This window comes from Brachycentrus maculatus, unplaced genomic scaffold (genome assembly GCF_059751285.1).
Source record: "Brachycentrus maculatus isolate JH-2025_06_01 unplaced genomic scaffold, ASM5975128v1 h1tg000036l, whole genome shotgun sequence".
NCBI lineage: Eukaryota > Metazoa > Arthropoda > Insecta > Trichoptera > Brachycentridae > Brachycentrus > Brachycentrus maculatus.
In genome coordinates this window covers 378,873-401,823 of record NW_028280790.1, presented here as the reverse complement: position 1 = coordinate 401,823, position 22,951 = coordinate 378,873, and the positions used below count along the sequence as shown (strand labels likewise).

Below are 22,951 nucleotides of genomic sequence, written 5' to 3'. Positions count from 1 at the left end.
AAGCAACAAGTACCCTTAAAATTTATTAAATTATTGTCCAAAAAAAAAAATAAGAATAAAAATGTATATAGCGTAGATATTTTTTTTTATTTGATATTAGGTCACTTAAAAAAAAACGATTTCATATTTTGATTACGTAAGACTAACTTTTACAAAAAGATCCCCTTGGTTATTGAATTTGAAAGTATAAAAAAGTACAATTTTATGTTGTATAAATGGAAAAGAGGCTTTGTAGTATAAAAAAAGGAATTTCTATATATAAAACAATTAGAATTTAATTTCATCTAATTGATTTCAATATTTCGATGCGATGTTTATTGCTCAATCAATATTGGCAAACAAAACAAATTCCAGCTCCCATTCTAAATTGAAGGCCCACTGTCGAGGAATATTGAATGGCAAAATTACGCCAAACAAATTAATCTGTCAGGTTGAAACAGAAATTCTGGCGTTGCTGAATTGTGATCGACTTATTTACAAAACTACGCCCACGCCGTCGCCTTTCCAATTTCACCTGCGCAATTAGCTTTGCTTTAATTATCACAGTACAACGCATATTTTTGCCCGAAGATTTGATTCGTTCGTCATGACGCTTTTTGCCTGACTCTCTTAGTTTATGAAATGTATTTTTCTGAAAAACTGTATTTTAGTATAAATTCATTATCATCATTATGGTGATATGTCACCATCACTAAATTGATAAATTCATGAACCATCACATAAATTTACCCAAGAACTACAAAATGCATCAATTTCAACTGCCTTTAACACGTAATTTGAATGAGTTTTTATTTATTTCTTATGTTATGTGTGAAATCTGGTCCAGATTGTGAACTAAGAGTTCTCGAGTCATCTGTATGTGGTTAATATAATTTTTAAAGGCAAAAGAAGGACTACCGTCTGATCTCAACAGAAGTTAAGGTGAGTGTTGTAGGCGATGTGCTTGGTATTCACATGGATGGTTAAAATGTAGTCACTGATCACTACCATTGAAAATACTAGTGATTTGAAGAGGGATGTAGCTGATGAACATTCTTCGAAATTGTAACATAAAATCATCTATCCAAACCATACGTTCGCTATAAGACCTGTTCAGCACGATGGGACACTGCCAAAACCTAAGCCACCAACAACGAGAAACACTGACCCTTGATGAAAGCGACTAATGAACCTCTTAAAGAAAGAATCATCATGTCCCCGTTATAAAGATACAGATTTTAAATACCCACATCTAAAATTCTTCTCAAAACCCAACACGAGCTGAATATCTAATTGGAGATATTGATCTTCCATAAATAAAAGCTGATAAATGGCTTAGGAAAAAAGGAAAACGTGAAACTCAGATTTGTAAAAGTTGATGAAGTAGTTAGCTAAGTGAAAATATGTACGTTTTAAAGATAAATCAATAGCCAAATACAATAGGTCCTTCACACTAATCAAACAACGATATTTTTTAATCTATTAATTTTCCTGAAAGTTTAGAGAGTTGTAATAAGAATTGAATCAACGCTTCGAAACAGCACGTGCCTGTTTATTAAAATGAAGTACTAATATACCTATTTTCATGTTAAGGCAAAAATAATGTTATTTGTCTTGTGTAATTATCGGATATTTCAAAGAACGATATTGTTCTCATTTTCCGATATTATTTTCCGATCAAAGATGCGAGATAGCGTGCTGGAAATATTGAGAATTTCAGCTTTACATAATTTTCATCTGAAATCGACTCGTTATTAGATTGAAAACATTGCCTCTAGCATTAAATAGCTAGCATATTGAGTTATAATGTTTATTTTTCAGTATTATGAATTTTAAACGAAGTTTAGTATTAAAATAATATCAGATTTTCAAACGGTTTACAATCATCAATTAAAAAAGATTTGTTAGAGTTTTCCTTTTGTTCTATTGAATTGTTTGCATCGTGGCTTGATATGTACTTAAAATTAAATCAACTCTAATAATCCATTAGTAAACCCTTACTCGTGGAGTATTTTGCTTTGAAAGCACTTAAACACGTTTCCGACAATCCTGACTATCGACAGCCACTACAGTCTGCGTTCAAAGATCGCAATATTAATATCATTATTCGTGCACACAAAGTTCTACAGCCGTACGCCGCTTTCATCAGGCTTCACTTTGTAGCCATTAACACAACCACTATTGTTGGACGCGTCCTTCGCCGATGTAATGAATCCACTTTGCACAAATAACTTCGTAGTGCGAAGTGGCGAGTGTCGTTACTGTGCAGAGTGCTATGCGACGCGACGTACGCCGAGACGTCTTCATTCATCGCCGGCGTCTGGAAGTAATGTTCCGTGTGATGCTCGAGCTGCTTACATAAGCTTTTCCGTTCAGCGTAATTCGGTCTATTCACACGCACGGCTTTACGCGTGCCTGAGATATGGAGATATGACGTATTAGCGTATTCGTAATATTACACTTGACGCATTTTACACACGAGTTAATAACACTTTTAACACTCACTCTACTTGTATACAACGGGGAATTTTCAAATTTCTGTTTACTTTTCTCTTCTTTCAACCACACTTGTTCGAGCGTGAAATCGCCGCGTACACACGCTTTTTTGTCATGGAAAAGCTTTAACTCATTTTTTTTTAAATTAAAAAATTGGCTAGTATGTTCACTACAAATTAACTTTTCTTGGTTTTGATATAATTTACTTGTATTATTAGCTTTAATATCTACGTAGGCGATTGATATACCACTATTTTACCCCACGAATTTCCTCATATTCGGCCTCCGCTCTACGGGGGAGTATTGAGAGTATGTGTAGTTAGATATATTTGCGTACTCAATAGTGAGAGGAATCAGTAAGTTTCAGGATTCTCTAATACCAAACTAAACAAAACTTTACCCAATCTGGTTATTAACTTCTGTAATGTGATTATAAATACCCCGCGCTTTTGCTACTATCCCTATCCTAAATTTGGTCTGATCAAAATATGATTTAATACATTGCTATCTATATTCAATTTACGTAAATTTTCATTCGTCTATTTGTATTTTTCTAATATATTCGTGTATTTTGTGAATGATGGATAGGAAAAAAGATATGTATGCTCACAGAACCCCTTTTTATCGACGCGTTCAAAAACGCAAAAACGGAGCTCTGCGCGTCGATATTCCAAAACGAATATCCGAATGTCTCGTTTTTCCGACCTCATGGGAACCGGAGTTCAATTTGTTCGGAGTGTATTTTTTTTCCACGTTTTCAATATTTCAATTGTGTGTTTTTATTTTTCCGGGTTCGGCTTTTTTCGAACATCAAACGGAAGAGTTTCCATTTGCTTTATAATATAATTCGCTATTCTAATACTTTTTTCCTCTACGATTGTGCATAAATTGTGAATGTCCTATATAACTATCTAACAATATCCCCAGATTCGTAGTATGAAAATAAGGGTCAATTCAGACCTTGACTTTTAAAAGCTAATTTTTGCGTCTAGTTTTGCATCTCATGTCATTTAAAATGACTGTTTTGTGCGTTGAGTGTATTATCTATTCTTGATCCAACGGATAAGCTTTGCGGTTTGATCAGTGTTGTTTGTAGGTCCCGCTGTATCGTGTTTGCTCGCCGGGTTTGTGAGATAACAGCGGAGCACGTGTAAAGCTCATACCTCTGCTACTACGAGTATATAGGTCCCGGGAACACGATACACATAATATTATTCTGTCCCAATTTCCGACATTTGTGTACCCATCTCGCCTCGGGAGTTGGTTATGTGTTATGTCACATCCTTTTCGATGGTCTTCCAGATTTATCAACCGGTTCTAACTTTCTCTAGAATGTTTAGTACTAAATATGTTAAAAATTTGTTAGATGGTCAAATGATAGATATGCTTTGGTTTTATTAATTCACAAATTAGGTACTGTACGTTTTTGTATTGAAAAAAAATAACCACTTGTTTTTTTCAATACAAAAACGGTGTTTTAACAAAGAAAAAAAAATACGTCAAATATTACCATACTTCAAATTATGTTGTGGTTTATCGTATATTGGGGCCTTAATGGGAAATACTGGAACACTGGATGATTATACTTACCCACGAGTCGAGTGAATTGAATACAGAAACGAACACAGATGTTATTGCAACCTATAATATAATGATGCATGTTTAAGTTTAGTAAAATCATTGGGACAATTTTAAAATACCAATGTTGGTGTTATTGTACAGTTTAATAGTTATTTTAATTGCCCTTGTCTATTTTATATATTATTGCTATTAAGTGTCTATTAGTGTTTAATACCTCACACACATGACACCCTGTTCCGAGTTTTCAATAAAAAACTGCTTATTTTTTCTTCATGTAATTAGCAATCGTGGTTACAGAACATAAACAGCGCCGTTTACACCACTTAAAAGAAAACTGACGAAGATAAAAACGGTTTTTGAGTGTATGTGTAGTTTCCAAAGTCTTGTATTTTTTGTGCTGGATTTCTCAGTGCATTACAAGAAGATAGGGATATCTTTGTTTCGTTTTGTCCTGACGTTGATCGGATCAGGAGTTGACACATACGAACTGTCTAAACTAACATCTACAGACCTGTTTACACGTGTATGAAAGAAAAGGTTACGTGTTTCACAATTCCTATTTGTAAAGGCATCTTTGTGAAGCGTTCCTCACTGAAATGTATTTGCTGACAAGAAAATATGAAAGTATAGCCTAGCTCTGTTATAATTGTGACAAAATTGTTACAATTATAATAGTGATTGACAGTGTGAATATGTTTCAATTTTATGCACTATGGCATTTTAAATAACCTAACCTATGATTATTTAACTTAGAATTCGATGTGTAGAACGATGAACCTAGAAGTATTAATCAGTATTTTGAATATTTTATCAGAATAATTTGTTTTAATGAGTACTAACGTAAATAACGATAATAATGATAGCCAACCCCCGATAGGAAATGGCATAAAAAGAATAAGCTTTTTAAAATAACGTCGTAAAGAATACCGAATTCAACTCATGATCAATAATAAATTATGTATGAATTTTGTGTATTCTGCTAAAACGTTTACGGTGAAATGACTAAAAAAAGTCATTGTATTATATCATAACCGTAATATATTTTTAATTTTAAAATATACATTCTCATTTAAATCAGATATTTTTAGGACACGGTTTTCATAAGTTTATTACTGTAAAAAACCTATGTCAATAAATAATTTTGAATAAAGATATTTGAAAATCTGTTTTATTTTTATTTACGACGGCTATTGTACTCGTTTTGAATCCACATCAAACAACTCTGTCCTTAACGCAGTTTCTTTGTGCGTTTTAGAACATTTTCCGGTTTTCGCCTCTGTAAGGCCGATAAATCGTATTTCCTGCCCCACTGCGCCCGGAAGTCGCTCTATACAGCCGTAATCTTTCTCCCTGATAACCTCATTTCCGATCCTATGTATCATCGTGTCACACTGAAGATACTCGTTTGTCGTTTATCGCCATTTGGGGCATTTTTTAAACTTATATTATGCTTCATTTTATACATGAGTGGAATGAATATAAAATTCGCACGTATCTCATTTTTTAGCAGAATAAAATTACTCAAATGTATGTAGTACAGTCTTCTTGAGCCACGTTGCTAGGCGTATTGTTTTAACACACATCTCAGGTTGGTAAATATAAAATAAACGTACGGGAATTTTTGTGCTGTATTATTTAATATATCCACCATACAGAGTCTAAAACGTTGTATGTATTTGGTATTTGAGAGAGTTACGCAAAGAGGGTTCTACAAACACTAGGAAAGAGGCCTCGACATTGATTTTTGGGTTTTTGCACTGTCTTAATAAGACGAAACGCGCCACACATCACATATGCAAATAAAGTAGAATTCCATCCAATAACCGTGTTCAATTTAGGATATATTACCCAACAATTACAGTAGAATACAAAAACTTGTTACATCGTCTTGACCGTGCATTAGACTCACGACCGCACGGCATATATCTTGTATAAAGCGTAACATTTTTTGGCAAATCTTTTTTATGTGTTGAAATTAAGCTCTTAATCTATGATTTAAAAAAATCTCAAATGTCTACTTTTGGACGCAATTTAGCCACACTTTTATGCCACTATGTACTCGTATGTTGGTATGATGAAATAAAATATTATACAGATTCCGAATTATTCAAATTCCTGAAACGAAAATATCGATCAAATATATTAGTTTATTTTTACAACAACGTTTTCTTTTCCTTTTTTCCCGGAGATTTGATGTTTAATCGTCCTTTAGTAATGTACTCTTCAAGGAGAGAATTTATCGGTATTTATCAATCACTGCGCCGTACATATCTTTGGGCGTATACTCGTATGTAACGGGGACTCGAAACCATTCATCAACCCCTCTGCGGGGGAGGATAAGCGTCTTATATGAGAGATGGATGTGCCAATCTGTATCCCCCTCGCAGATACCCCCCCCATGCATCCTTTCAGAATAAGGCCGACACCCCCCAGTTACGAAGAAGTTAAGAAACAAATAATTCGTGTTAATGAACATACGACTATACACGATTAATTAATACGACTTTAGGCAACATTGAAATAAATCAGCAAATTACCAAACTGAGATAATTTTCTTCCGACTTCGGTACTGCGTATTTCTATTTTTTTATCCCTACTTTTTCCCCTTATATTTGGATTTACGTATGATTTTGTTGATTATTTTTTCCTTAACGTTTCTAAATATGCGTAATAAATGCAATATCTATTGGGGATTGGTTCTGTGTATTTTTTTCAATACGAATATTGATACTTACTCAATAAATATACGTAAAAAGTCTACAGTTTATTTTATGTAATAATGTGAAATTGTAAGAAAATTGCTTAAACATAAATTGTTTGTATGTAAAATTATGCAACAAAAACAAAATAAAAAAAAAACAATATCACGTCTAATTTGTTTTGTAAAACGTCCAATTTTGATTTGTTAAACTTCCAATTTGATTTTAAGGCATCCAATTTGGTTTGTAAAACGTCCAATTTTAATTTAAAAAAAACCTGTATCAACGAATATTGTTTCTATACATTTATGGCATCGTCAAGCAGATCATATATTGACATTTATTGATGAAGTGAAATTTGCTTTTAAGTACATATAAAAATAAGACTGCTTTACTCTATTTATTTTACAATTTCCGCTTACTATTTAACTTTTTTTAATTTGCGAGTATCTTCTCCCCTATGTCGGTGTAGTCAGAAGTCTCCTGAATTTGATTTGTGAAATTCAAGATAACCCCTCATTGTTTCGTTCTTGATTAAGTTTCTTTTGTGATAAATTCTCTTTTCTTTTGTGATAAATATTCGTCGAATATTTATGCAGGAAGGGGCAAGTTTCCTGCGTAGAGAGGAATTATTTAGAAAATGCTCAGGTATCGTGTCGCCAGTAAGGTTTCCCCGTTGCACGGTGCGTTATATTGGCAATCTAGCGGAACTTTATTATTTTTTTCGATGGCTTATATTTTGAAAAAAATATTTTATTCCAATAGAAAACAAACCATTTTACAAAACTGTTTAATTATTTTTAAATTAAGTCATTCCGAAAAATACATAATCGTATCGGAAACCCGAGCTTCAGCGCGCCGTTGGGGGTGAGCGGTTTTAAACGAATGCGCATCAGTCGCTTGAGTCATCATATTATAAATTTGTGTTATGTATGTGTAATATTTGTTTATATTTTTATAGTATTAATTTATCAAGGTATACTGTACGTGTTTTTATTTGAGTAAATATTATTTCATTAGCCTGCAAAGTCTTGTTGAACTTATAGCTCGTAAATATAAATTATAATTGGTTTATTCCAATTATAACTAGGCTTTTAGTATGCCATACCCTAAAATACCGTACTATGACAGTATTTTTATAAAAGCTTAACTTATATTCTTATTAGCATATATAATAACTTTTTGCTTAACTTGCCATACCCATACATTTTTTTCTCAATTTCAGAATGACTACGTAAATTTCTCGTCAGGCTATTTTTGACATATGGGTCGTAGATTCGAAACGCGTGAGAGTTGAAGCCATAATGGCATATATTTTGGAGCAATTTAATATGCTTTCAGTGTTATTTAAGATTTTGACTAGTTTTAAAACAAAAATCAGAAGTGTTTGTCAAAAAATTGGGCAAAAGTGGAATAAATCGGGTAGATCTCGAAAACAATTCTTGAGTTCAAATTCTTTATAGATTATTCAAGGAAATCTTATGTTTTCTAATATTTTTACTCAAGTTCTATCAAGTACTTTGAAAAGTAGCTCAATTTGTAAGCCTTGTAGGCCTTGAAAGGTTTTTGAATCGTGTGCATCGAAGGTCAAAAAACGAAAAATACAAAATCATGTTAAATTAACAACCCAACAAGAGTTGTCCTTGGCCACAGTAATCAAACTGAGAAAAACTGGAAAAAGAGATTCTGCCGCCTTCATCAGAGAGTTATCTTCTGCCTTCCTAACAATAAAAAAATATTTCAATAAAAAATAAGCCGAATTATCTGCGGATTAAGCACTACCTATAAAATAATCTAAAAACCCATCAGTATGATATCATAAGGCAACAAATGATAGATATAAATAGGAAACAATATCCACCTTACTAAGCGAAAGAATCTGTGAAATTCTCCAGCAATCACCATCAACGAAATTTCAGCTGAAATTCCGCTTTAGTCACTTAACGATCATACTGGGGCGCGATTATCCGAGGTTCAAGAAGAAGTGCTTGAAACTCTTTGTTACTCGAAAAACATTAGTTAAAATAAAATTCTAAAGTGGGTCTGTCATGGTGCCGACAAAATAGGTACCGACAAAATTTTCAGAAGACCATCATACAGACAAAAAATTGTTTATTATTACTATGATGTCAATACAAATATGTATACTTATAGTGGAACTGTTAAACACAACAAAAAATATATTTGGCAAAATCGTGCACTATTGTCGACTAGATATTGGCACCCCATTTAATTGGTTTTTATTAAAGAAACGGTGAACACAATGACTACAGAAGTTGATGAAAGAAAAAAATTTGGATGAAATTACGACACTTTCTCCAACAAAAATACTTGTGAATGAAATAAAAATGCACGTGAAGCTAACGATGAATTTTGTATGATAGACGGTAAAGTATCCGATGCCATGTGATCATGTTTATCTATTCAAACAGAACTTTAAATATGAGTTTAATGAATCAGAAGAATATTTAAATAATAGTGATTCTGAATAAAACATAACTTGAATATTCTCCATTTTCAAATAATTCCTGGCCTCATATACGAATATATACCTTTCTTTTACAAACATTGGTGATGACGTTTTATGCATATATGCATCTACAACAAATATTTAAATAATATTAATATCTGCCAAAACATTTAAGTGTAATACAAACACATTTAACTGTGACCTCTTTTCATAAAGCATGAAAGTTGTTTTAATACCCATTTTATCATATCTTCCTAGAAATACTATAAGATAAATACAAAATGTTCACTCAATCATGTTTTTTATAAGTGATAGTATCCAAAAACCTACTAAAACCGGTATATTTTAAGCGTAATAATAAAGTACCCCTAGATTGCCAAAATAACGCACTGTGCGTTGGCGCCAATTTGCTTCTAATCCTCCCCCTCCTGCCCTCCTGCCCCCGCCACCGCCCCCGCACAGACCCCTGATCAGGTGACACGCGAGATATCGGACTCCGAGATCAGTATTCATTGCCAGCAAACTTCTTACTATTGCTTTAGTAAAATAGTGTTCGTATGTCTGCAACGTTTAACAACATTCTTACATTATGCGTCATATAATTTCTTCCAGGTAAAAGGGTTCTCGTGAGCTTTATCCAAATTTAGTGACGCACCCTGTGCATGGGAAACTTACAATTTTAATCGTATTAATTTCATTTCTTCCTCTCAAACATACTGTACACAAATACAACGAGAGTACTTTAATGTTATTGTTTTATGTGTTTGTAATTTGTCGCCCGATTATGATTCACGTAGCTGTTATCTTATTCCCTCGTGTTGGTCAGCAAAGGTTGCGGTTTGGTTATGGTTTAGAACGCTACGCTACAGTTACTAGAGTTTCCAAGAAATTTAATCAACGCGTGATTCATATATCTGCGCGATGCAACAAATCGATATAATCCAGAGCCGACATGTTTAAACAGGAATGATTGTGCCAGTCGCCAGAGCATTATTAGAGCAATTCACAAAGCCGAGCTTTCTTGCCACAGACTCTTATGCCTTTCGTGTTTGAGAAGTTCGACCACTAAAGTTAACACTCGCGCCGCAACGCCAACCCTTCGTGTTCGAATGCGGGTCCGGGTAATTGAAAGTTTGGTAGTCAAACACTTCTCTCGGCCGCCGAACAAGATATTACCCAAATAGATTCGTAGACATCACAATAACTATCCACTTTTGTTACTGTTTCTGTTTATGGTAGTGGTGTCGTGCAAGTAATAACTTCCGAAGGTTAAAGGCATTGAAAACAGAAATCAAAGTGGATTCACGATTTTTTTCATGAATAATATGTGTTATAGGGTACGTTAGTTACAATTAATTTATTTTATCTGGCATAAGCTTGTGTTAAATTCAATTTTAATTTTCAGATCAGCTGCCAAAAACACTACATTTTGTATAATACACTTCGTTTGCGAAATATTTCTTAGTATAAATTTATTTCTACGATATACGAGTATTACCACCGTAAAACGATTTGGAGACTTTCAATTAATATGTCACTTACACATAATTTTGATCCAAATATTATTATTCTCTTTAAATGATTTGTTAGAACGCTGACTGTGTTAAAACGAATTCTCGTTAGTATAGTATTTTATAAATAAGTAAATGTATTGGAAGGTACGCGCATTATTTTGTGGTTCGAGTATTTAATGAAGAGGGCGGCCTCGAGTAAAAGCGAACAACTCTCGTTTAACTGTCGCTGCACGGTCGAATTTGTATACAAGACGAGTGTATAAATATGCAACGATTTACTTTCGGGGAGCGTTCAGGTGCGGCCTTCGCTATCTGGGCCGCAATCGAACGCCAAGTTCAATAAAACAGGAGAGTGCTCTTCGGAATTTTTCCTCCTGCTGAATTATTGATGAAATACCTCGAATCTGATTATCCCTTGTTTCTGTTCGCAGGGAGACTCTCCGTTCGGGAAGTCGGAGGCCTACATCAAGCTGGAGCAGCTCGGAGAGGGTTCATACGCCACAGTCTTCAAAGGATTCAGCAAGTAAGTGCGCTCGAGATTAATTTCAATTTTGCAACATAGAGGGAATTTTAAACGCTTCGTCTTACTTTGTAATTGACCGAGAAATTAATTCAATCTTCGTCGTTTAATTTTCAGAACTCAATTTTAATTTATATATTAAACGTTAAATCAAACACTGATTTTTTGAGTCTATTAAATTAATATCTTTCGACATTCGTTTGAAAATGTCATAACTAGGTAAAACAATTGTCACAAAATTGATTTTTATGTGTTTTTTAAACAATAAAATAACAACTTAGTAGACTAAAAAATCATTGTTTAATTTAACATTTAATACATAAATTAAATGGAAATAATCTGATTCCTCAAAAACAAGAATAGTTTCGTAATTAGAAGTACAATTAACGAGAATACTGATGGAATTAGGTTGTTTCTCAATTTCTCGCTTCATTTCATGCCTATCTTTGATTAATATCGAATTACTAAATTCTTTTAATCAAATTTTACCAAGTACACACTCCACTGAATAATTAAATTCTCTATCTCATTTGAAATCGCGATTTCAATTTAACGATCATGAAATATAACCTATTTTAGTAAATATCAAATACTTTGTAAACGGAGTCTCGCTATTTTCAATTTCGTTTTCGCTTTATAGTTTTGATTGTTTGATAAAATCAATTTAGGTACATTATAATGGTGCAATATTTTCTAGCGTGCTGAGCTCCGCTTCTAGTAAAGATTGGCTGGAACTAAGATTAAACGAGTGGGTCACACATATTCTAGTATTTTGTGGACTATTATATTTCCTCTTTACATTAGAAAAATAGTAATTTAAAAAATGTACGTAAAAACCATAAACTTCAAATATTTCATTTCTAGTGAGCTTCAAACTCCAATAATTAAATTGTTTGTAGAATTAAGTGACTTATAAAAGTTTAATGAATGTTATATTCTCTTATATTGGCAAAGTTTATCTTATAAAACTATATACGAAGTATTTATGTTATCAACAACTCCTTACAACATTATTTGTTTCGCTCAACTCATAATTGGTTATTAATTGTCGAAGTTCAACTTAAGCACACATTATTGTTGGTTTAATGGTGTAGAAACCCAAATTACAGATTAAATTGTACTCACTATATGCTGGGGATAAAATACTTGTATTGTTTTAAATGAAATTAGTCGTTTTCGCATTCTGCCTCCCTAGGCGATGGAGACTGAACCCCGGCCCGGGCTACTCGAGCTCCAGCAGAGGATTTTGTTCCAAAGGGTGGCTATTTTGTAGGGGAGAGTGCCCATGAGTGGGACAGAGGATGAATGGGACAATCGTCCTCCAGCCCAAACTGTTGTTACAAAAAAAAATTAAAAATTACCCAACATTAACGCTACGATATTAGACAGATTTATCCTCAAACCTCAGTTCTCGACTGACAGTGAAGCGAGTAAGACGTGTTACAATTTTTTTGCGTCAAAAAGTAAATTATATATTGCAATTTGATTTTGTTTGTACATATAGGTTATGATAAGTGCTGCAATTGATATATACAATTATTTAAGTTGGTTCTCTCAGGATATTATAAAGTATGTTTCATCAAATTTACTTAAGAATAAATGTATCGATTTATCTATTTTTCTAAAAATCACGCATTTCCTTGAATGGGACGCGCGCAGTGATCATGAATGGGACGGTCCCACTCAAGGGAAAATTGCCCCATTCATGGCGAATACTTTTTATTTATATTAAAAATCGTTTGTACTCGTTTGTATTACACGCATTGTAAACATTATATTGTTTTTAGGTTATAATGCCAAAAACACGGCATCGTTTACCAACCATCAATCACCAACGTTCTAATTGAAGCTGCTGTAGAAGAGGTTTTAAATAAAAGCAAAATATTAGGTCGGTTGCAAAGACATATGCAATAGGAAAATCTTCTCTTTATAGACATGTCAAACAAGTAAAGGCTGATAGGAAATAAAAGAGCCTATCAGCGAAAGCTAAACTGGCAGTGCATAATGGAGTCCTGGTTCTAACTCTAATGTATGGAAGTGAAACATGGAGTTGGCAAAATAAGGATGAAAGCAGACTGAATGCAGTCGAAATGCGATCTCTCAGAAGAATGTGCGACAAAACGATGTATGATAGATGTTCGAATAGTGAAATAAGGAAGGAATGCAAAGCTGAGATAAGCATAATCGATAAAATTAAGAAAAATGTGTTGAGACGGTTTGGACATGTAGAACAAATGAGTGAGGATAAAACGGATAAACAAATTTACTAGGCGAATGTTATTGAAAAAAGGAGCAGAGGAAAACTGAGAAAAACATGGCACGATCAGGTAAGCCAAATAGTTGCAAGTGGTCAGGTTAGGAGTCGTAACAATCGGCGGGTATGAGTGAGGAGATGCATGAACGTGGAAGAGGCGAAAAGAATGTTTGCAAAGACAGAGTGGTGTGGCGTTATATTCTTTCTACCTATCCCTGCGGGGAAGCGGCGTGATGGTAAGTTAGTTTTTTTAGTTAGTTAGTTTAGTCTGAAGCGAGAAGAAATACTTTCCACGTATTTAAATTCAGCTGGAAGAATATGTTCTACAGTACAGAAATAAATCAGTAAGGGAAAATCAAGTATAATATCTGACACTTCAGAAAAGGACAAGTTTTTGAAAATACAATTATTGAAGAATGGAAAATGAAAACCTATGAATAGACCATAAAATAAGCCTTAACGCTAAAAGAGTTTTAAAAAAACATAGTTTTCAACAAAATATTTCAATGAGTGATGACAGAGATCAGTTCAGATAAATCAGTTGAAATAGAAGGTGTATCACTGACAAAAACAAAAGGAAAGGAGGATAATAAGTGTCACATATGTGAAGGAGAATATCAATATAATTTTATGCAATGGCTTAAATGTAAATTTTGTGGCCCATGAAAAAAATAAAAAAATTTGCCAAAAATGTTCAAAAATGTTTAATAAAATTTCTTTTACATGTGTCTACGTATTATACGAAAGTGTCTACAGATGATTTTTGTTTTAAAATATAATTATTCCATCAATCTAGCATTTTAATTAATGTCCCATTCATGGTATACTGGTGTCCCTCTCATGGGAGGGTGTTTATGAATGGGACATTTTAGGACATTATTTGAAATCGATTTTTCAGGCAGTTAGGTTATTTTTTTTAGAAAACAAAGTATGGCATATTTGTAGCTAAAGGATTGAATAAAGAGAAACCACGTTTACTTTTTGTGATTTATTTTACAGAGAAGAACTAGAGAGGCAAAATCAAAAACGTCCCATCCATGGGCACTCTCCCCTACTAGGGTGTGTACACCGGAAGAGATATCGCGCCGCTTACACGTTGAAAGCTTGTGGAAACTTGTTACGCTACCCAAAATTTACCCGTGGGGTATCATTTTAGAGGTGGACTACTTAACTCAAATATTATTCCCCGTTGATTCTGCTGTTAACCTCTACCTCTGATTTATTATTCGCTTCGCATGGTAAGCGTATTTTAACAAAGCAAAGCTGAGGTCCGTTTGAACTAAACTTTTATTAAAAATTAGTAATGTTGCTTTGATGTTAGCATATATATCTATGCTAGAAAACTTCGATGTCAGCAACATTACATCTGATAATTTGTGGCTTTTCAGCTATCCAAAATTCGTCGACGGTTCGGATGAAGTTCGGGTGTAATCTATATAAATTTTGAATTTCTCTTCACTTTATTATGTTTTTTTATCATTCTGAGTGAAATAAATTATGCAGTGAGTTTTATTTTTATAGTTATTGTTTTTCAAAGCTTATCGTCTTTCAGCGTTGATATTGTAGTTTTCCTAGTTTAGACAATTATTGTTGTTGCACTCCATCTTACAGATGTGAGAAAGGGAGCTTAATATCACTCCCTCGTTACAAGCGTGGCGCTGTTTTTCTCACGATATTTTTTCGCCATACCCCTCTTTTAGTTATGAAACCGCGTTAGTTCACAATGTAGGCCGTTTTTCTTAGTGAGCTAATATGGGCTCCTCCGTGATTCTGAAATTTTCTTTGGGTGTTATTTATTGAACTCGAAACCGCTTCCCTCGGCGGTTAACCTTCCGCCACTCTGAGTTACGTTCTGCCAGAAACCCCGAGAAGACGAGAGACTTGCCCCGAGTCTAAAACACAATTTTTTCTAATCCCGCGAGTGTGTAAGGGGACCGCAAAATAGCACCTTTTTATACGGATGCGAGGCTTATTTCTTTATTGCATTTTACACTAAGTCCGGTTCACGGGTTCGGGGTTGTGTTTCACGTTACTGCGGTAATTTAATGGATCTTACAAGTTAAAATGGATGGTGTTATGTACTGCTGCGGTCGTGTAGACATGCTAATCTTGAGGGGAAAGCTTTGTGTGGAAGCATTTTGGTTGATAATTTGAACGCACCTCAAATTGTGTAGCTACCCTACACGCGCCATACACATATACAGCGATTATTATCTTCCCACAATGTTTACTTTGGCGTGTACGCTATGTATTTTTTTACTTTGATGCATCTCCATTTTTATAAACATCCTGAAGAAGGGAGGAAAATGATGTAATAAAAATAAAAACAGATGTTGTATAGATATTTATTAGATATTGTAATAGATACTCGTACAATGTCTATAAATGATATGTCTTCTATCTACCTATGAAATATCTACATATGTACATAAATACAATGAATTATATATCTTATAAACAATTATCACTTGTACTGACGCCATGGATGAGAAGGAAAAGTACACACTACTATATCTTGTTTAAAATGTGCTTCGAACGTATGTGTGTCTTTTGTCATAGATCCTCGTCTATAGAAATGCTTTTCATCAAACATGGCTACGTTTTTATGTATCCCGATACACATTAAAATCGCACTCCTACGTTCAGTTAATTCTTTTATTTCCGAACGATAATGCGGATATTCTTATGTCTTTTGCTAATATTTTTAATTGATATCTCTTAGTAAAACTTTAGTATTTACATACTTATAGATATAAGGTATAGTGTACAGTAGATCCTCCAATATCTGGACCCCGTATATCCATTTTTTATTATTATTATCCTTATTGTCCGGTTGGTGGTACACATTCTGACAGTGAGAATTTGACTATAAGACAGGATTCATAAGCCTCAAAAGCATACGCGATTACGCAGACAAGAAAATGACAATAGTAGATATGTATACACAATGCTACATACATTTCAATAGAAAAATGTTTACAATGTATATTTTTATCTTTTAGATTATATGGATTTTGCGCTATCCGAACTGTATTAATTCCAAATTATTCCGGATACTAGGGGTTCCATAGTATCAGTAAAATATCCTAGCAGAAATTTATTTTTATACTCTTATTTACATTCTTGATTTATAACTATAACATCCTGTTATTGCGTTTTTCTTAACGTTTTTCTAGTTCATACTAAATCGACATGTTAAAGATAACGTTCATTCGGGTCCATTAAAGTAAGGGCTCTGTAGGCGAGGCGTGGTGGATAAATTATTACTGGACCTTAATCGTACAAGAGTATCGCTTCTGTTATCGGGAGAGGCTACAATACATGCAGTATTCCGCCGGCTATACCGACTCTTTGTTCCTACTGCCCTAAAGTCTCTTCGGTGGTCCATAAAAGATGGAAAAGGGATGTTATAAGCAATTTACTCTTACGCAAACCCCGTATCTTTTCGGGTTATATGGAGGGTTTCGTATTATGTTATAATAGTCTAATAAATTACATCGTAAACTTTTCACATTAATTCAATATGCAAATTCTACATACAACTTTTCTTAAATTATGATTTGCCTCTTTCGTTTTTCCTATCGTATGTTAGAGTAACGCATTTAAATAGTCTTGTGAAATGACTCACAATACGAAACATTTCTTAGCCGAATTACTATTTTCGCTATTGCTCGTAAAACCTCAAGTTTGTTCCTTTATGAATCGGCCAATGAATCCCTCTCAGTTTCAACCCAGAATATCATTTATTTAATATTACCGTATATAAATACCCTGATCCTTAATAGCTAATAATCAATAGACTGACCACCTTACCTTCATGTAATTAACGACCAGGATAACACCGCGTTAAAAAGATTTTGTTCGTTTGCAGCATTGGGCCCGGGGAATGATTAGATATTATTATGATGAATACTGTTATTAAAATACTCCTTATCATTCATTCAACGTTCACTTTGTGTAATACTACTTTTAAAGTGGTATTACACAAAGTGAACCTTGTATGATAAGGAGAGTGTTATATTACCATACCACAAAAGTAACAATACTTTTATCGTTATTATTTATAATAATTATCCAATTCCATTATGAGAGTTACCTTCATAGCATTCTAATCCAATTGTATATAACGTTTACTGTTAGCACGTTACAAGTTCCTTACAAATCGTTCATTTATCCCAGATTCGCTCTCTCCATTTTCATATCGGGGAAACTCCGGGAAATGGGTAGGTATTTGCCAACATAGCGCAGAGCAGAGAGTACACCCAGGGCAGCACGTACCTACTGGCTGTGGGAAATGAAAACTGATTTACCGCTCATGAATATTAGACTGATGATAAATTAAAGCCGTGGTGATATTCCTAGAATATACACGACTTAACGATTAAGTGAAATCAGCTCCAATTATTTATTGTCCGGTTAAACGAAGTGCTGAAAATAGACTAAGGACTTTTTTACGAACAATAGTTTTTGCGAGTTTTCCGTGAATTATGATTCAGTTTTTTAAATTTCAATAAATATTTACACCCCAAATTCTTTTCTACTAAATGGCAAGGAGGAGTAGAGAATTATAAATAAAACGCGCATCATATGACCTGGTATGCGGAGTAACTAATTTTCTTAAAAGACGTGTAAATTAAATTTAATATCATTGTTTAACTGCAGTGCCCTATGTATCGTGAATTTCTTATTATGGATAGGTATGACGAGAAAATACTAGTTTTACTTTATTGACCGATTGGCGCCATTGGCTAAAAAACTCTTTTTTGTAACGCGGTTTGCAAGTGGACTTCTCATGTACCATATAATTTAGAAAATGTTAGCTAGTGACGCGTGTCAAATTATTTTTAATATAGCGCAGACTTGAAATAAATATCATTAAAATAGGAGTATATTAATTTTCGGTGTGACGCTTTTTGACTTCAATATGTTCAGATGGAATAGACGGCCAGCGACGACCGGTGTGGAATATAATATGTTTATTGGCGAGAGAACTATTCGAAACATCTGAAATATCTTCTGGGGACATCTCCCGGGACACTTGGAGCTTAGCATTCCGGAGCCGCTCCGGATTTACGTACCGCTGGTGACTATGAAGAATGAATTTGACCTTCAAGTTTCTCAATAACTGTCACCGGCCTCTATCATATAATAGTTTAAGGGCTCGTCCATTGTTCCGTCCTCTCTCGACATCACAATGGAACCGTCAGACTAATCGACGTCAATATCCCTTCGGCTTTTATTGACGTATTTCCGTGACTTGTCTAAGCCACGTGGGGAAAGCTAGCTTAACGTACATTATTAATTCGAAGTCACCATTGTTCGTAGTTTGTATTTATAAGACTTTTTTCTTCTGACTTCTTACACTATTTCAAAATATATCGTCATATTATTCGTACTGTTCAATTTTCCTAACATTCCTAGATTCTAAAATGTATTAAAAAAATATTTAACATATAATAGGATAAGGCATTATACCCTATAATCAATAGTTGTGAGATGCCATCGATTGACGCGACTTAATTTTATAAATTTATTAAATAAAATAAAAATCATCGCTTTTTTAATAAATGGTTTTCACTTTTATGTTTTTTTTCAAAAATATTAGTAATGTTAGTATATTACCTACCACTCACCGAGATTTTTATGCCTACCCGTTTCGAGACGTACCCGTCTCTTCGTCAGGATAATCACTATCACAGCATGCAAACAATATCACCCGTCACTACCATAGCACTATTTAAACACTTAAAACTACACAAAATGTTTAACACATGCAGTTTTGGTCGACCCGAAGACCAACATGCACTAGGGATTGCAGAACAAACATGCATTAAGAGCCGACGTCTAACATGCACTGGTTTTCAGTTTTCATAATGGTTTTCAGTTTTGTCACTTATCAAAAATTGTGAGATGCCATCGTTTGCCGCAACGTAATTTTGCATAATTCATTCATAATTCATTCATCATTCATTCATCATTCATTCAAACTTTTATCCGCACCACAATGGTGCATAGGGCACTGCATCATTAAACGCAGTGTTATCTCGATCGTTAACACACGAAGGAAAGGATCACCTGGCTGATCACAGCCCACCGCTTCCGGTACCAGTCCAAGGTAATATTGAATAAATATAAGAGTGAAAAAATCACTTATATATATATATTTGACCCCCCCTGGAAATCGCACCCGGAACCTCTAGTACGGTAGCTGAGCGTGCTGACCATTACACTACGGAGGCGAACAATAATTGCATAATTAATAAAATAAAAATCATTGTTTTTAATTAATGGTTTTTAGTTTTTTCACATTAAGCTAGTTTGTAATTGAATCGGAGTCTGCAATTAGACGACAAGATATCGATTCATTGTTAAGGCACGGAGGCTCGATAGCCAGAGGTGATTTAGTGCCGCAATGCCTCCCTCGTCAGCGCCACCGCCACCTTCAAACTTTTCCTCTCGGTTTTTATTTACGTTGCGTAGATTGCGTGGCCCGTTTCACTAATGAAACGAGGGAAATGGTTTTCCTATTAAGTGGCAACATTTTTCTTCCCCCTGTCGATTTGAGGTCGATTTACCTCCGCGGGTATTTTCATTATTTCACGAGGCGGGATGAACCGAGAATTTATATGAACCAAAAAAAAACGCAATTAAAATTCACATAAACCAATATCAGGCAAGAACTTCAACAACATTTTCCATTTGAGTGGGTACTCCTACGTCGCAAGTCGTGTCTTGTGGGTGGAGATTTCGATGTTTGCTTTAAATTGGTACATATTTATTTTACAACACACGTTATTGATCCACGTCAACATACCAATTTACTTCATTTCGACGTAGATAACTTCCAAAACCTTTACATTCAATAATATATTGCATTTCTTATGGACGTCAATGATCTCATGTCTAGTGTAAAAAGGATTCATGTGTATTGGAGGAATAGATGAGAGCTTAAGCTAAACCCTTCAAATGGAATGTAGAAAATGTCTTCTCTGCCAAAGACGCGTTCCTTGAGAACGTTTCCACAGTCTAAAGAATCTCGATTCGATTCGGTATATTTACGAGATCCGAGTGAACACAGTCTGTAAAAATCTGTCTACGTTGTTTTACCTGGTAGTTTACGAAGAGTGCCCAAAGACGATAAGCATTAATGACTTTTTACTGTACATAATGATAATATATTAATTATTCGTTTACGTTTTTAATGGCCATTATTTTGATGCTTTTTAGTACTAAGTTCTACAATTATTTCAAACCAATTAAATTAACTTTATGTGCCAATTCATCTCAGAGGTAGAAGTTTTGTTAATTGCCAGTTGTTAAATTGTATCGAAATGAAGTTCTCGATTAAAGCACTAATCGCGTAAGCCCTACAAGTGTTTTCAGCGAAACGTGCCGAAGGTACATACTTATATGCATGTATATGTGTCGCCTACTTTCAAAATCCGCCGGATCCAATTTTATAATATTTAAAAATAAATACTCTATCGAAATGCCAATTGTGGGTTTTATTGTTTAAAATACTGAAATACTGGAAACCCCTGCTAAAAATACTTAAAAACAGCGTTATATTTCAAACTCCGCTATATTCATGAAACTTGCATTCTGACCCATATCGGCCAATCAGAGAGCGGGGATAAGTCAAAAATTAAGATGACGTCATTATCGGTTTTTGTCTCGTGTTTTTTTTTTAAATACTGAAAAAATAAAAAATAAATGGGAAAATTCTCTATTTCATAATATTTTATCTTATGATAGACAAATCTTTGAAACATTAATGTTACCCGGAGGATTTGCATTTTTTGTAAAATCGACTTACATGGATTTGGCGGATTTTGAAAATAGGCGACACATATATATAGTACACTAGCAAGTACATATTATTAATACAGATACACAGTACCAGCTTCCTAATCCGTAATCCGATTTCGTACACGATTCCGCGTCAAATTTGGGCATCAGGTGGCTGCGATGAGGAACCCCAGAATCAAGACGTTTTGAGTGACGAGGACGTCATACGTGATGTAACATGTGAAAATCACGAGAAGGAAATCTGATGACGGCGAGCAGCTGATGCCAGTTTCAAAAGTTCCACGTTCTGAAACCCTTCACCTGGGCTGAAGAAGTCATCCAGAACACCGAGGACTTTATGGTTTTTAGACAAATTCGTGATTTAGCCCTTGAACATCGGTTAGGTTAGGTTAGGTTAGGTTAGGATTTTTTCAAGCTAAAATAAAAAATTACAACATTTTGAGTGTGTCCAAATACTTGTTCACATATCTGGATTATCTCCAATTATAGGAGTTATTTTTCATATTATTTTTTGAGATCTCATCAAAGATGAAGAAGAATATGGAAGTCTGGGCATTTACGGTTGGACCTCACATACTAATATAAGAGTTTCTGCTCAATAAAAAGCTTCTTTTCATCTCACCAATAGATGTCTCTAGTGAAGTTCTAGTGATCCAAGAACAATGTTTCAAAATTGGTTTATATATGTAGAACTTTCAAGAATTTGAGTAGTGTGGTTGTCAATAATGGGTAGAATTGGTGAATGTTACACGTGTGTAAAGTGATCACTTAAACCAGCCTATGACGGTTGTCAGCCCCATAAATGCCCAGATTTCCATATTCTTCTTCATTTTTGATGAGGTGTCAAAAAATAATATGTAAAATAAAAATGTTGAATTTATAAATGATTCATTCAGTACCTAAATGAAAATGTAAAATAAATAGCATTTCATAGACAGAAATTTCCTTTTTCTCTCATTTTTCTTAAAACACTCAGTAATCCGAACAATTCCTAATCCGAACTACCCACTACGGTCGAATTAGCGAGCTGCCACTGACTACAGTGCTAACTGCAAGCTGTAGTTGTATCTAAGTGATGAAATTACAATCACTTTGCTTCCCGTTGTGTGTACTTTACACGTGAGTTAGTTTGTCTAAACATCCTGCGCTGAAGTAATCATGTTAGAGCGGAGTGCAGGCTCTTGTATTGCCAATCAGGTCGCCGCTATCCGCTACGCTCTTCTCGACAGCCATTACTCCCGGTCCCGACTCTCTACTTCTCGGCCTCACTCGGTACCGAGCTTTATTTAACACATTCACTGCGTTCAATATATCGCGAACAATCACGAGATGCTGACAAAATATCAATGCTTAAAACGCTAAAAATATGTGTGTATATTAAAAATATGAAGTAATATGATTTTTTAAGATAGATTTACTTGCACACACTGTTTCCTTTGTGTGTAGCATTTACGCACGGTTCATGTTTATACTCGCTTTGGGGCAAGCGAATATAAACACGAGTCGTCAAGGGGATTAAAACTGAGATTACACTCGTAAATTATACATTCATACATGTTTGCTGTTGTTTTTTTTATATATTTTATTCATTACACACTAACATCAGATATGGTGTTGACACCATTGTCT

The 22,951-nt window shown here is 34.3% G+C and overlaps 1 protein-coding gene across 4 annotated transcripts in view; it reads left to right on the top strand.

Annotated features, from left to right (window-relative positions):
- The window catches only part of Eip63E (cyclin dependent kinase Eip63E), a 190,530-nt gene that overhangs the window by 158,464 nt on the left and 9,115 nt on the right, over nucleotides 1-22,951 (top strand). For all 4 annotated transcript variants that reach the window (XM_088274906.1, XM_088274923.1, XM_088274914.1 and 1 more), the window contains exon 5: nucleotides 11,171-11,262. In XM_088274906.1, coding sequence (XP_088131032.1) covers nucleotides 11,171-11,262 — 92 coding nt within the window. The remainder of the gene's footprint in view (nucleotides 1-11,170; nucleotides 11,263-22,951) is intronic.